Consider the following 16,651-nt stretch of genomic DNA (forward strand, 5'->3'; position numbering starts at 1 on the left):
TCACAGAGAAACGACAGCTAAAATGTAGGCTGAAAGTACATATGCTGAAAGGTAAATCCTGGCCCCACTGGAGTCCGTGGAATAATTCACTTGCATTTGACCTGGAAGGTCTCCACTCCTTTCCCTTCCAGAAACAAATTTACTCTGCAATAATTTCAGAAGGCAGTACATGAATCAAGGCTACACAGAACTGTTTCTGTGAATGCATTTTACCCACATGTTTTATAATGGTTATTTTTTTTTTTCAAAACTTCCATTTTTGAAGGTAAATATGATTAAGACAGGAGTAGCTAACCCAATCAGATTACATTAATAGGAAAATAAAGAACCCTTTTCTCATCCTAAATAATCACCTGGACTCCCTGGACTCCCTGTCAGACAGATAAGGAGAAGAAGACAATTCCATAGGGAACACAGACAACCCCCTAGGAACGTATGCCCACCTTAAAGTTGCCAAAGCTCAAACAAATTCTGTCTTTCCTTACCAGGAACTTAAAGGAAGCTGCTCTGATACAAAAGAACACAGCTCTGTTTTACCATTGCCTGCACAGGAACACCTGCCCAAGTGACACAGTCTCAGAGATACACCCACCATGTGCACTGTGCATGCCAGCTCTGCCCATGCCACCTCACAGGGACGGTCACACAAGGGGCTGCCCACAGCCTCTCTTCCCTCAGCTCCTGCACAGTGCCCAGGATGCCTGGTGAGCTCCTCTTGTCACACTCAGCTGCATTTGTCAGTGGACAGGTCAGGTCTACACATAAAAAAGTGATCATGTAAACTTTGTGGTGGGGCCTGGACAAGAAGAGATGTCCTAGATGCCCAGTCAGAAGGAACAGATGTTCAGAAGTCTCTCTGTGAGAGCTGGAAGAGAAAGATGCAAGTAAGGGGCTACAACCATGGGAGAAGCAATGTGAAGTGAGTGTCAAAATCTCAGTCTACCAGGTACTGGTGGATCTACAAGCTCCACCGAACACTTGGCAGAGACCTCATTTTGATTCCAGACATGTTCTGCCAATACCTCTGAACAGAGAAAGCAAACCATACTGTGTAGTAAAGAAAGCACTAACAGATCATAGGTTCCTTGAATTATTTGGGTTGGAAGGGACATTAAAGATCACCTAGTTACAAATTCCCCTGTCATGGACAGAGATACCTTCCACTAGACCAGGGTTGCTCAAAGCCCCATCCAACCTGGCCTTGAACACTTCCAGGGATGAGGCATCCACAGTTTCTCTGGGCAGCCTGCTCCAGTGCATCATCACCTTCACACTGAATAATTTCTACCTTATCCCTCATCTAAATCTGCCCTCTTCTAGTGTAAAGCCATTACTACTGTGCCTTTGTAGAAAGTTCCTCTCCAGTTTTCTTGAAGGCTAAATTTCTTGCATAATCTTAATTTCTATCCCTGGAGTCCTTCACTGCAGAGTTGAAGAGAGGAAATGCAGAGTGGATCAGAAAAGGGAGGAGAAGGGAGATCAGGCAGCTCCAGTATTGCCTGATTTTAAACAGATGTATTTCAGTCCAGGCTGTGTGTCAAAGTTCACCATATTCACTTCTGAATATCTGATTCTCAGCCAAATTTTGGCACAAATTTCTGGTCTCAGAGGTCTCTACTAGCTTAATTGATCCAAGCATTGGAGAGACAGCAGGAGAACCACCTAGTACTGCAGCTAGGGGAAAGATAAAGATCAAAGCAAAGCTCAACTTTTTTTTTAGTCACTGAAGAATCCCAGGGCAGAGAGAAATGGTTTGTGCACTATTAGACATTGAAAAAACGACTGCAAGTCCCATGGAAAATGAGTTTTCATGTGCTCTGAACTTTACTAAGCTACTTTGCTTCAGTCTGTGACACAAGGTGATGTAAACCTTGCCATGTACTTTGCTGCTCATTACAGGAACTTCTTTTTAAGCTTTGGGAATAGTCTAGAAACTGCAGTTTTCTGCACAGCATTCTTGTCTGACATTTCCAGGAATGCTGGCCTCATTTCTTCCAGAGCAAAATACAATCTCATGGTGCCAGCCCAGTGTCGTCTCTGTTGACATCTGGAGTTAACAGCCTGGGAAGTGTATTCTGGAGCTCTCCTTCACTGCCTGAAGCCTTCACTTCTACTGAGGGCCTCTTCCCTGACTTCTGCATGTGCCATCAGCTGCAGGCAGCACTGCCTGTGGTACACCTGTTGGCATCTGTTCCCGCTGTTTACAGCACAAAGTCTCTTGCAGCCCTCCTACCCCAATCCTCCCATCTTTAGCAGGTCCCCACCCATCAGAACTAACAGATTTCTGTGCAATCCACCAGGCCTGCAGCTGACGAGAAACAAGCAGTTGGGAATAAATCTATCCCAGTGCATGTTATTCAGAAGCTTTTTCTGATGTGAAAATTCCTGATCCACTGGAACTGAACGCTTGTGGAGCAGGTATGATAAGACAATCTCCAGAGATCTGTGCCAAACTATGTGCTTGTACCAGTCTGAAAACTTCAGGAAATGCTGACTCTTGTCAAAACTGAATTTCAGACATGACAGCAGTGATCCCACAGGAGTTATTTTGTATGGTATTTCCAAGTTGACAAAACTCTTGCACAGAAAATATACCAGCAAGAAACTTGTTCTGCTGGTTGGGTGTTGGTGTATTTATACCTGCACCTTCATAAGGAAGCTGCTGCTTTACCTGTAGCCCTGAAACTAGCACTATCTACACAAGGAGCTGTGCAATGTGGGCAGTCAAACTTCTTAGGCCAAGACATACAATGTTGTCTTAAAGATATAGTTTGTAAAGAAAAAAAAAAATCTGGTTTGGTTCTTAAGGGTTTTTTCATGACTTGGCAAATATGAATTTTTAAATACCATTTCAGTATTGGATGCTCCCATCCAACAGACTGGGGCAATCAAGAGAACTTTGGAAAAAACTTCAAAATAGAAGTTCTTAAAAAGAAAGTTCTGCAATCAGAAAGTGGTTCTATTTGAAGTCAAATTCAGATAAAGGGCCATCAAGCTGCAACCCTGTAATTCTCTTCCAAGAACACATGTCCATGGCAGGCATTCAGTGCTTGCCATTTCCTGGTAATGCAAAAGTCATCCAGTAAGATGCAGCCTCACATCCGTGAGCTGGAACTTCCTCCATATTCCAAAGGGGTGTCAGAGTAACACTGTCAGTTAAGCACTTGACTTTGTGTCCTCTTGCCTATGCTTAGTAGCCATTTTAGATAGCAGTGTAAACTCTTCGTGTGAACAAGAGCTGACATTTGCACTACTCAAGTTTGTTCTGGCTCTGAATACAAGTTCCAGTGGAACCCATTTTAATTTTTTTTTAAATTTTTGCCCATGCTGAGTGTTTGCATTGGCAAAGCCACAAGCAATGGCTAAAACTGGGGTTTAGACACAATGTAAATAAAGCTACAGAAAAGGATTGCTTGGAAATGGCCAGCAGAAGACTGCTGAGGCCTAACAGATGTGCACCCCCTTGGGGCTTTCCCAGCTCCTTTCCTGTATCTAGCAAGTTTCCATAACTCATTCACTTTTAAAGGTTGTGTGTTAATGGTGGAAGGAAGAGTATAATGGAAATATCTTCCTTATACCCACCCTCTTGGAGAATTCCAATGAACAAGTCATAACATTTGGAAATGTAAATGTTTTGGAGAGCTGCACTTTGAACAGAAAAGCAAACATAAATATCTGGAACTTCCCAAAACCTACCAAAAGTTCTTGACAGCATTCAGAAGGGCTCTGTGGGAATTCACATGACCCATCTTCCTACTGTTCAATGGAAAAGAGGAGTGATTGCCAAAGGGAAATATTCTCTTTTTTTTTGGTCTGGGAAAAAAAATCAAATTGAGAAGCAACGTTTTTCAGGTGGTTATCAAAACACGCAAGTGATTCTGATAAAATAATTGAGATCAACACAGCTCACAAGACTCTCTCACTGTGATAAACCCCACAATTATTTTCAGGGAAAGCATAAAGACTGGTGTTGGAAAAAAAAGGCAGAAGAAAATGAACAAACTTACGTAAAACCAAACACAGAATTAAATAATAAATAAACTCTAATAACTCCTCTGTCCTAAGAGGAAAAAAAAAAGTGAAAAGGTAAATATGGACCTACTAGTTTTTAAAAGCACAGCTACTGCACTTCTCATTACCAAACAGAATGAATCCTATTCCCTGCCTTGCAAATTTTCAGAAACCTATTAGTATTTTCCTTGCAGGATAAATAAAATTACTGTTTGTGGTCTTGAAGGCATTTGAGTATCACTGCCACTTGAGAACAAAACATTTGGGGAAACTTCATCTGAGGATAAGAAATCTGGAATGCATCAATTCAGTATTTCTTCTGACATTTCCTCATGTCAATGATAGCTGGGAAAAAAACCCTTCACAAACTCCCCAAATCTCTGGGCAGCAAGCAGCTGCATTAGCTGATTCTTGGACAAGCTCCTTCAGCTGTACTGGAGAAAGAGCCTAGGAAGAAAGGGGAGTGGAAGATGGGAAGTTACAAACTTCCTTAAGGTCTGAAAATGGGGGATAGATTTTTAGGGTTTATGATTCTACAGACTCAGAAGTCAATTCTAACTCACTGAACTAGGTTCCAGAGATTTTTTGGTACCACTATCATGTGATTACCATCATTCCTCACATACTAAAAAATTCTGAGTCACTTTTCCAAATTTCTGATTTCCTGAAAACAAGCAAGAGCAGGCTGTAAAAGCAGCAAATTCCTGTTAAAAAATCAAAAAAAAAATCAAAAAAAATCACCACAATCAAAGCTTGGTACAATCCCTGCTAAGGTGTTTAGTTTCTATAGAAACAAATGGCTGTTTAACTGACTTTGCGACTCAACCTTCGGTATATTGTGATGTTAATTTGTTAAAAACAGTTCCATTGGCAAGGTGTAATCTCTTGGAACAGTTCAGTTAAACTGTCCAGAGGGAAGGCATGCAAGGCCGGCGGCACCGGGAGCTTCACCGCGTGGTAGCTTTTTATTCTGATACACCACCAATCTAGTGGTTAGTCTAGAGAAGAGAAGACTGAAAAGGCACCGCATCAAGCGATATAAATATCTTAAAGGAATGTGTTAAGAGGATGGTGCCAGACTCCTTTTGCTGGTGCCCAGCGATAGGACGAGAAGTAAAGGCCACAAGCTGAAATACAAGTTCCACCTCAACGTAAGGTAGAGCTACTTTACGCAGAGTGGCAGAGCACTGAACAGGCTGCCCGGGGATGTCGCTCCCTCTCTGGACACATTCCAAACGCACCTGGACACGTTCCTGTGTCACCTGCTCCAGGTGACCCTGCCTTAGCAGAGAGGTTGGACTGCATGATCTCGAGGTCCCTTCTAACCCTAATGATTCTGGGAACCTGCCTGAAAAATGGCGAAAAATCCCGGCTGATACAGGGAGGGCCCACTAGAAATGCAACAAACTCAACTGGAAAGGACAGAGCCAGCACCGGCCACGGGGAGATGGTTCCGACGGGCGCTGGGCTTGAAGCACCTGTGGGCATCAGGGGAAATCCCTGTTCCCCCCACAGGGCACCCCTGGGGACCAGCACACTGAAGCCTCACCCCCCCCACTCCCGCTTCCTCTCTGGAGCCGCTCCGGACAAGAGGAAACGACTCCGCTCCCGCCTCCCTCCTGCCCTACGCCTCACGGGGAGCCGCTCTGGGGCGGGGGGGGGAAGAGAGAGCCGGGGGCAGGCACGTGGTGCTTTACGTCCCTCTCGCGCAATGACGTCATCGCGCACCGCCGCGAGGGCGACACACCGGGCCAATCGGTGGCACGCTTAGTAGCAGGGGAGGGAGTCGCGCGCGCCAGTCAGCACGAGGCTTGCACGCGCGCCGCCGCGCGCGCCGGTCAAGCCCCGCCCCTTCCCTGTCGCGGCGCACGGAGGGCGGGGGAGGGGGGAGGGAGAAGGGCCCGCTGGAAGCCAAGATGGCGGCGCGTGCGTGAGCGCGGCCCGGGCCCAGCCCCGAGCGGCGCCGTTGCGGCCGGTCCGCCCCGCCCCCCGCCCCCCGCGCCGCGGCCGCCGAGAGCCCGAGACTCCACCGGGCGGCCCCGAACCACCCCGGGGGAGGGACGGAGGCCGAGAGCCCCCTCCCCCTCCGTCCCCATTGTGTGCCCGGCCCCCGCCCGCCCGTCTCCCGCCGCCGCCGGGGGGACACCGGCGCGGAACATGACCTCGATCCACTTCGTGGTGCACCCGCTGCCGGGCACCGAGGACCAGCTCAACGACCGGTGAGGGGGGGCGGAGGGGAGGGGCCCCCCGGGGGCGAGGGGGGGGGCCCCGGGGCAGCGGGGCCGCCCCGACCCCCCCCGCCGGGCCGCGGTCCCGCCGGGCCCCGGGGCGTCCCGCTCCGAGCGGCCTCTCCCGGCGGCCCCCCCCCCCAACTTCGCCCCGCGCGTGGCTGGGGGCCGCGACCTTCGCCGCGGGCCCGGCGGGGGCTCCGGCCAGCCCGGGAAATCCCGGCGTCCGGCCGAGGAAGGGGGTTCTCGGGGATCCCTGGCCGAGGAAGTGGGTTCCCGGGGATCCCTGGCGGAGGAGCGAGAACGTGTCCGTATTAATCAGGGATGGAGCGAGGCAGACAATGCGGGTGGGGGATCGCGGTGTGTGAGAGAATGACGGGAGCGGGGATAAAGGCGGCAGCGTTGTCACACGCAGCGCCGGTGTGCGCTGCTTTCCCCTCCTCACGCACCGGGTGTTAGATACAAAAGGAGGCCCGATCTCCAAATCACTGATGGTGTGCGGCTTGGCTGAGATGGGGATGACAGCTGCCAGCCTGGAAACCACGCACCTAACTTTATGTAGGATTGGGGGAGAGAAATTGCAGGCTGGGGAGAAACTGGAGTGCTTGGAGAGAAAATGAATCCGTGAACCAAATTTTCTTCACTGCTTGACGTGTATTTGACAGCTCTGTGTGGCTTTCAGATATTTCTTCTGTAGCAATTGCTAATGGTATGTGTAATATCTTGCAGATTTTGCTTCTGCTCTTTTATATAGGAATTCTTAAAAACCAGTAATTTAATCTTTAATTTTTCAAAAAATTATGTGTGAATAAATCGTGATCTTTAATCATCACTGGATAGAAACCTTGAGTGTTCTTACACTAAAGATGAATGTTATTTAATGAGTCTAAACAATATTTAAATATTTTTAAGTCTTAAAAGGCATAAGCTCTTGGTTATACTCTCCTGGCTTTTATACGAGCAGTAGGTCAGGGTCCAACTCACTTCAAAGTTGTTTGTAGTTAGGTCACTTTTCCTAGACCAGTCTTTGCTGAGATGCCTCTTAAAACAGGTGAACTTTGAGAGTGTACCATGAGGAAAATGGGTAATTTTGAAGACAGAATTTCTGCCTAACTACATAATCTGTAGGCTTACACAGGGAAAAGATAAAACAGATCTGGAACCTGACTGATACACCAGTGTGGAGTGTATTTTTTTCCCTTAGCCTGATAATACGTTTTACAGAATCCTGCTTCCTAGGAGGCCTAGCCATTCCTATGGGATTGATTTTCTTTCTCCATAAGTACTACATTCAAATTTGGCATAGATCATCTTCCTTTAGAGTGACGAACAGAGAGATGATGCTGTACCAAGAGTTCTTTCACTTACTGCTTGCACTGTTTTGGTTTGGAGTAAGATCTAGGGCTTTGAACTTGAAAGGACCCCAGTGGGTTTTCTTTTTTTTCTTTTTATGTTGATAGGCCCTTAGAAAACATTTAGCATGTAATTATCACACTTTGCTCCAAGTGAGAGAGCTCATCTATTTTTTCTTTAATGTTACCTCTTCTGTTGACATATTGATATAAAATATGAGTCCCTTTCAGTCTTCATAATGCCTTCTCGTTTTTATTTTTTTTTTCTTCTTACCACAGCAGCAGCTCTTACAACTACTATTTGATACAGGAAGCTTCAAAATGTGTGGTAATTAATATATGGAGAAAGCTGTAGAAGTCGTGTTAAGCAGTGACTATTCTGAAAAATCAAGCGATTCCTTGATCTGAGCTGAAAGTCAGAAATTTTGGCTTCATAAAATGTAATTTTACAGAAAGTGCAGTAGCTGTGTATCAGAACATGTAATGCAGTGAAATCAGAATGATTCATAAATAGGGTTGAGGCACACACATATGTGCTGGAAATGTCAGTTCAATTTTATCAGTAGCATTGCTGCTTATTACTATTCTGTCAATGTAGATCAAGATCTTGATAGCTTAATAAATTCCCATACACGTACTCATAGAAGTTAGGATCTTTGAAAGTCTCGTGTCTCTGTGATGTTTCTTTTCTCTCTCACTTTATAGGCTTTTTTGAGTCTGTGCTGCAGACAGTGGTCAGTCAGTGTTCTTTTCTATCTGTATTCTTAATGATAGTTATTTCTCAAAATCAGATTTTGGGATCATAATTCTGCATTGTATGCTTTCAGTAATGGGTTTATGAATCTAAGGAGGAATCACTTAAAACACAAGGCATTTATCAGCGCGACCCCTGTGTGTTTAGGATACAGGACACTTGAATTTTTATAATCAAATATTTGATACATTACGCTTAATAATCAGTGTAGATGTGTGGAGGCAGTGAAGTGTTTTTGGAAACAATCCTTCTGAAGTATTGCTCTGCTCTTAAGTACTCAACAAAATGTGAGGAAGTAGTTTTTTCCAGCTTGGTTTGGTGCATTTTCTGTCATTCTGTTCTACAGTTCTTACTAGGTTTTCTGTGTAATTTGTTACCACACTTATTCGTGCAGCAACTGTGAGAATGATAAAACTCTTCAAAGAAAAGAGGAGAAAGTAACTGTACAACCACAAATAATCACAGAATAATGGGGAATAATCGGAGGATCATCTGCTCATCATCTGAAAATACTTCGTAGCTAGTGTTTTTGAAAATGTAGGTTAGTATTGTATGTTGATGGTGACTATTAGTCCTCTCTCAAATAAGCTGAAACAGTGTTGAGTTCTTCACTCAGATGTCTGAGAGCTGGTGACACTGAAGAGAGTTCACAGAGGACAAGGTCATACTTAATTTTGTAGTTGTATTAGGATTCATCTTTTGAAATGGATACTAGGCTAAGCTTTTGTTTAGGATGAACAGAGGTAATTAAAGTTTTTTTCTGGTAAGTTTATTAAGGGAGATAGGTAACTTGGGAATTTTTACCCCAAGCAATTTGTTGTCTGCAAACTGAATACAAGGAGTTTAATGGGAGAAAAATTCAGTATACCTTGCAGTTTGAGAAATAACTCCATAGAGTATTTGGAATGTAAATAATTAATGGCTTTAATATTTGAAAAAGAGGTGTCCAGCTTCTGTTACAATGGGTATCAGGTATATTTTGTCGATTATCCACCTCTTTCTGGTTGGAGACTTTGTGCTTTGTGAAGGAAGTTTTACACAGATTCATAGATAAGTTAATCCTAGTAAATTCTTTTTATATTTCTTAATTTTATATTGGGTTAGGAAGTGGGTGTAACCATGACAAATAGCCTTTTCTTGGCTGTTATGAAACCTCACAGGAGCAGTTTAACTTGCTGCTCTGTGGAAGGAGAAGGGGAGTCTTTCACCTTACATAAATGGCTTTTCGTACATGAGCTAATCTTCAGGGACAGGATTCATCTCAAAGTTTTGACTTTGTTTTTACCTTGTACTAAGAAAATTCTTGTCAGCTAAACGGTTTATGTCCTAGAGTAAGATGTAGTATTTCAAGTGGTCATTGACACAATGTTAATGTGGTCTTTTCTCTCCTCCTGAAGATGAGATGTAATGAATTTGGTTAAATAGAGGGTATTCTGAATATGACTGTTTAGGATTGTCATGTGGTAAGTTTTCTGGCAGTAACATCTTTGAAACCTGAGAAAAGTTGGTTTGAAGCTTTAGTGAGTCTGTATCTAGGGTCAGCTTTGGGGAAAGAAACGATGATCTCGTTTTTTAACATGACTTTGTTTTCCCTTAATAATACATTCAGTTCCTGTCTCTGTTATTTGAATGTTACTTACTTTAGGCCGTGCCTGAACTGAAAATTTAAGTTGTGTACTTTGCAATGCCTGCATTGTTTGCACTCTCTGATAATCAATTTATGTGGAAAAAAAATACCTAGCAAGAACATACCTTTCTAATCTGCACATCAATTTAAGGTACTGTGCAAGTGATCAGTGGATATGTGGCTGCTACTCTGGCAAACGCCACCCCCCCGTGCATTTACTGATGAGCAAATCTGTTAAAAATCTCAAGCAGATGTTGCTGGAAGGAGCTGGCTTAGGGTGTGGTATGGCTGTGCAGGGAGCCAGCAGGGATGTGGAGTTGGCGTCTTGGCCCCACACATCCGCAGCAGCCGTGCACAGGGAGGGAGAGAGAGCTCCTGATAATGCAGGTGTTAATGTTAAAGTGATAATGCACGACCTGAACCCCCTCTGCTACGTCCACAGGCGTGCTGGGAGAGTACCTGACCTCTTGTGTAGAGGAAGGCAGCCCAAGCTCGAACTTCTCGGTTCTTACTTACGTGTGTTCTGCATTGCTGCCCCAAGTTGGGGAAAAGAAGGGATGTACTTTTGTGTTCTTAAACAGAGAATCTTCAAGTTTTGTGCAGATAATACAGTACTTCTTTTAGCTTAAATGATTTGTTTTGGTGTGCTTTGAACTCTTCCTAATCTGCTTTAGTAAAAGTGTAGGTAGCCTGCCTCAAACAGTAATAGGTGATTTAATTACTGGGAAGCCATAACTGATATAGTATTTGAATTCCCTGAGTTACAGCTGCTTTAGTAACTTTAAACTTCAGTAACAGGTGAAATGTTGAACTTGGTTTTAGGATTAATTTCTTGAAAGCATAGCTAAATTTAGATTGTCCTCTTTCAGAAGAGAAGGAGGGGATGGTATGACTGTCATGACATTATTATTATTATCATCAGTCTTAGTTGGAAACAGTTTTTTAAAAAATAAAATTATTTGGCTGCCTCAAAAGATTTGCAACACCACTATGGTAATACAGACTGTTACAGGATTCATACATGCAGCAGTGCATTAAGATTTGATCTTGCTTAGTATTGTTACTTAAGAACAATAATTTTGGAACTTAAGCATCAGAATTTTCAGTGTTATTTCATGTCTAGTTGAATGTAGATTACTTTTACATAGGCTGTTATTCTAGGCCTTTTTGGACTTTGTTGTGCCAGGGTCCTCTTCTGATTGCAATTGCTTGCTACACCCCAGAATTTCTTTTTAGAGAGGACATAGGTAATTGTCTGTGAATGTTCTTGCTGAAACTTTCCTGAGATGTTGTAAGTCAAAGTAATTGCTCTCTTCTGAAGGCGGAGGTTTGTTTTCCCCACCTCTTACGTTGCACTAACTGTAAGTTTCTGATCCCATAAGAAACTGACTTGCTAAAATGATATAAAGATAGCCCTGGTAAAGTGAAGTAAATATAATTTAGTGCATTAGGAAGTTGAACTGGTTTATCTCCTTCTTGGGTGCGCATCAGAATATTTTGAAAAGTGCTGCAGGAGGGAGAGTTGGTAGTGAAGGACGGGTAAGAGGAAGCAGGGTTGAGTTCCTTCCATTTTGAAAGCAGCAAGTTTATTTTGGCTACTGTAATGTGAAACTGTACTGTGAATGTGATCTGGGCTGAGAGTAGTTGTGACCTGTCACAAGGAATTTAGTAAAATAGTAATTGGGGCACGAATGTTGCTTCCTTTTTCCTTCTCAAATCATCTATAAGGTTTGAGCATATTTGTTGGACCAATGATAAAGTAAGACTAATGGACTAAGATATTAGTAGCTGTATTTCAAGGTTGGCACTGCAAGTCACAGCTGTCAGAGAACAACATTTTTAATTCTAAGAGCAGTAAGGTATCAGTCAACAACATTTATGTGCTAAATATTTTTAAAAGTTAGCACACATTTGAGGTAATTTTTGGTATAGTATGTATTTATGAAATATTCTGATTGCCATGTAGGTTGTTTGTCAAATTTGTGAGTCAATCAAAAAATAGATGTGAAGGGTGTGCCACTTTTTTTCTTAAGCTATCTAAAGTAAGATAACTGTTCAGTACACAATTATATTTACCTGAAAAATGACTTGACACTCAAGGAAAAAGAACCAAGGATGTTCATAAGCTTGGCAAACTGCAGTGTGTTGTAGCTGCCTTTTTACAGTTCCAGCAGTTAATAATTTGTGACTTAAATAGGTGGTATTAGGTATTTGAAACTTTTATGAAGAAGAGAAGGGGGTTCAAGATATTTTATTTTAGTGATTACACTAGCAGCAATCTAATTTGCAGTTAAATTGCAAGATGCTTAGTGTAAAAGCTGTTGTTTTGTCTTTCTCTGCATCAACAGCCATTTATGCAGGAAAAAAAATGTTTACCAAAAAAACTACATATGCTTTCCAGTTGTACAGACATTTTTTTTGAACCTTGAGTTCACTGAAGTCCACTAAGGATTTGGCTCTTAGAAACGCCTCCACATAGGAGACTGCAGTAGTTGGCATCTGTATGTGCCCCAGAGGAAGTGTGAAGACAAGGACTGGTTGCAGTAGTTAGAGGATTTTAAACGGAGAGGAGCAATTTGGAGAAAAAAGATGTTGAAATAAATACATAAATCTAATTTTCACGGTGTGCACATGTATTTTGTCCAAAACTTTAAGCCTGACAGTTTAAGCAAGGATGACACAGCAGTAGTTACTGCACTACAGGAATAGTTATCTGAACTTCAGATCTGATTTGCTCTTTCTGGCTTAGAGCTATTTTGACAATAAACTCTGGGCTCTATTTCTAAAAGTCTTTCTGTGCTTAAAAAATTCAGTTCACCAAGACTGCTTTCCTTTCTCTTACACTTCCCCTCTAGGGAAATTAGTATTTTGCTTCAATTTAAATAAGTTTTTTGTTTTATATGAGAGAGAACACAAACTCATGGATACAAAGGTATGAAGTGTGACAATTCTAAACAGCTGAAACATACTGTAAACCTGAATAGAAAGTTTTAAGGTAACTTTATATAGAATAGAAAGGTTGAAGATGGGAGCATGGGACCCCTGCATTTACATAAAACTGCCAGTTTGCTTCCAGGTGAGGAGTGATGTAACCATTAAATTTGCTGTGTTTGCTCACAAGTCTCACTGCTACACCCAGCACTTGTCAGGGGAATTTCTCATACTAACTATGCTTCACCAAGTCTTTCAGCAAATCCTAGCTGCTGCACTTGAAAGTGCAATATGTTTTAGAGCAGCAATCCGTTTTGGTACGTTGAATATTTAACATCCCGACTTGATCATTTGGTTGCAGTTCTAAAAATGATTTTTAGTGTAGCATTTTACGGTTTGTCTTACTGGCTAGTTTTTGTAATCCCAAGCCAGTTGCTGTTGAGATGATTTCTCAAATTGCTTACATTCACAGTGGAGATGAAATGTGTATTTTCTGTAATGTTGTTTTGGACAGCTTTTCATCATTAAACTGGTTACTGCCTTTTACCAGAAAAGATGCCTGAAGATATTTTGGTCTCATTTTTCTGATTTAGTTTTTATATTATGGTGTTTTATTAAACAGTGCAGAAAAAAACCTTTGAAAACATTTCCATGATTAATACTATTTTGGACATTAGCTGTGTTGGGATTTCTTGCTATTGTTGTTTTTTTGCCAGTCATGAGGTCTGCCAGTTTTAATTTGTTACAGCAGTAGTGTAATGCAGCAGATGAAGGTACCAAGGCTGGAGACTTCAGTGATCTTACAAAACTTGTCTTCAGGAAAAAAAAAAAAAAAAAATTACAAAAAATAATCCACATTCGAGTGTATTTTTTGTTTGTCAAATGAATCAGTTCAAAATATCTCTAATAGCTGAGGGTGATTATACCCATGCAGTTGTAGTTTGCCTCTTCATTAGAAGAGAGCCCAGAAAGAAACTGCTCTGTACTCGGGTCTTGCTGGTGTTACTTTCTGCAGCATGTTTGCCATCATCTCTAGTTAAGATGGATGCTAATTTTGTCTTTTTTTTTTTCTATGGGCTATAGAAGTAGTAGCTGATTACTTTAATCCAAACCTGTGATAAAACAGCATCTTAAAAAATTGCTTACTGTCTTTCATTATGCTTAATTCTCTATTATCCGTTATGTTTCCTCAACTTCTCATGTTTTTCACCTCTGGGATGGATTATCTCTATGTGTAGGGAGTTCTGATACAGTGAGATGGATCTTGATTGGGATCTCTAGATTCTACTCAAAATTGTGGTTTCACTGTGTAGGTGTCAGTGTGGAGTCTGATATTGATTTAATATAAACAAATGTTCGTGCTACAGCATTTTTCTGAAAACTTAACTGGAGAATAAATATTTGCCAATGGGAATAAAGTTGAATATAGGCCGTACTCCGTTGTTGTTTGAAGCCATTGGGGCCTGTCACTTCCTTCAGTAAGGGTGGTATTGTCTTAATTTCTTGTTCATTTTACAAAATTAATTTTCTTAAATGTATCTCTGTATTTATTCTTTCATTTGTGGTATGGAATTTTTACTATTCTCTATCCAGCATGAAAGTGATCAGAGCTGCATTTTTTCCTCTCTCTCACTAGTAAATATCAAGATATGTTTTTCTGAAGAGAATTTATAGCTTTTAATCCATTTAATATTTTGTAGTATAAGTTGTTGTCTGATCTTTAAAGATCTTTCTTAGGTTGTTGGAAGTCTTTTCTTTGGCTTTGACCACAGTATATTATTAACAGTAGTTTTTCTTTTCTCATTTTCCATTTTTTAAAGTTACTGTATGCACAGTTCACTGACTTTGACAAAATGTATCTGTCTTCAGAGCAGTAATTTAAAAGTACTTAATTAAACCTTCAAATGATAGAGATCGTAACATCTTGGCATTGTGGGGCAGATTGGCTAGGCAGAAGGTGTGCCCTGCTCCTCATAGGAAGGCTGGGGACTAACAGGCTATTTTGCTGGAATGGCCGAAGTTTGGTTTTTATCTCTTGCGCTGCAGAATCTGTATCTGGCAAAATTGTTACCTGAAATAATAGGGCCTTAGATAAAATGTGATGCAGGAGGTACTCAGAGTGCTGCTTCATGAGTTCTTCTAGGGGAACTAAAACATTGGGTACGTTGAGGGAAGCTCCTGGAGTTTCATGTCTGGGGTGCAGGCAAATGGAAAAAAGAACCTTTTTCTTCTTTGCAAAAAAGTATTGGGATCAGCTGTGCGCCTCAGAAGCTGGGGCTTCTTTTGAGTTATTTTTCCTTCACTGTGCATTGGAGAAAGTGATTTGGCTGCTTGTTTTCCTGGCGTGGTGCTTGCTTTCTATTTTTTATTCCATGCCTCAGTCCATTCCTGTCTAAATCAAAGATGCAGTGTCTGAGAGAAAGGTTTTGAAGATATGTTTTTAGTGGAAGACAGAGCAGTGAGAGGAGGAGGTCTGGGATTTAAAAGGCAGTTTTTAGCAAGTTTGAAAAAGTGACTTGCAGGTAACACTGTGATGTCAGAGTTTTTGTTGAGTACTTCAAGGCTTGGAATTGGAGGTATTGGCAAGTAACAGATTGGACATGCTAAGTGATCTTTTCCTGTTGCTAAAACTAATTCAGAATGAGAATAAGGTTGTTGGACTTCATAGCAAAGCAATTAGAATTCAGTTCTTGTTTGTGCTTTGTTTTTAATAAAATCACTTGCACAAAACATACAGTTGCTTTTTGCTAGTCAAGACACAAAGTATTTAATAATGTGACAGTTCTTACTTTTAAAAATATTTTTATAGTGTTTGAGTGCTCTAATCAAAGGCCATTTATCCAACTTTGCACAAAGTGATCACAGCTCTCAAAAGGTTAGAGCAAAAGAAAATGGTGAAGAGATGATTTGGGTTCGGCAGTAGCTTCAGCTGGGACCAGAACCTGGCTCTCCAGGCTTTAAGCTGGTATGCTGGTAAATTCACAGCCTCCCTGGTGGCTTATAATGAACTCCTGAAGGAGCATTAGCAGTTTTATCACAATGGGACACAAAAAGGTTCTATGATTTTCAGTGACCGGATTTTTATTTTGATAGCATTTTTTTAATGGAATCATTACAGCAATGTTCTGACTGTAAAAATAGGATTTTTTCCTTTCTTTGCCTTAATGGAGTCTTTTAATTTTCACTTACTCTAATTAAACAAGTATATAGCTTCTTAGCCATATTATGATAGCTAGCATTTTTTTGTTGTTCAGTATAGTAACACTCCTCAGTATAGTAGCTGCTATTATCACATGTGTATTTTTTAGGTATTGTTGAATTTAGAACCATGAGGTTCTAAATTCCTATTATTCGTGTTTTATTATCATAAGGGGATATATTTCCTAAAATTATGGATAGTTAAATAGCTTGCACAGAATGATGATTTGATGCATTCTGCACCAGAGAACAGATTTCTGTCTGCATTTGCAAACTATACTTTTGGAAATCTGCTGCCATAGAAGGGCCTCAGATTGATTCTGACTTGTTTTCCTGTAGTGTATTTTTCTTCCTCTGTTCAGCCCCCCTCCCCCCCCCCCCCAGAAATAACACTAGGTGTTTAGGCAGCTTGTAGCTGTAGACCTACTTTGCTACCAAATCCTATAGATAATATGCTAAATAACATGTAGGCATGCTGTAACTCCTCTGTGGCAGTCCTGTCTGGCTCACACCATTTGTGATTTCGTCCTGTTTGTATTCAGACTGTTAA

At 41.6% G+C, this 16,651-nt stretch overlaps 1 protein-coding gene across 2 annotated transcripts in view; it reads left to right on the top strand.

The window, feature by feature from the left end:
- The first annotated feature begins 6,067 nt into the window (after positions 1 to 6,067).
- UBR5 (ubiquitin protein ligase E3 component n-recognin 5) overlaps positions 6,068 to 16,651 on the top strand; it is an 85,033-nt gene continuing 74,449 nt past the window's right edge. For both annotated transcript variants that reach the window (XM_014255144.2, XM_005516979.3), the window contains exon 1: positions 6,068 to 6,230. In XM_014255144.2, the coding sequence (XP_014110619.1) occupies positions 6,169 to 6,230 (62 nt within the window). In that variant the 5' untranslated portion in view covers positions 6,068 to 6,168. The remainder of the gene's footprint in view (positions 6,231 to 16,651) is intronic.

This window comes from Pseudopodoces humilis, chromosome 1, assembly GCF_049639895.1.
Source record: "Pseudopodoces humilis isolate 2021_Gansu_Grassland_sample_001 chromosome 1, ASM4963989v1, whole genome shotgun sequence".
Classification (NCBI taxonomy): domain Eukaryota; kingdom Metazoa; phylum Chordata; class Aves; order Passeriformes; family Paridae; genus Pseudopodoces; species Pseudopodoces humilis.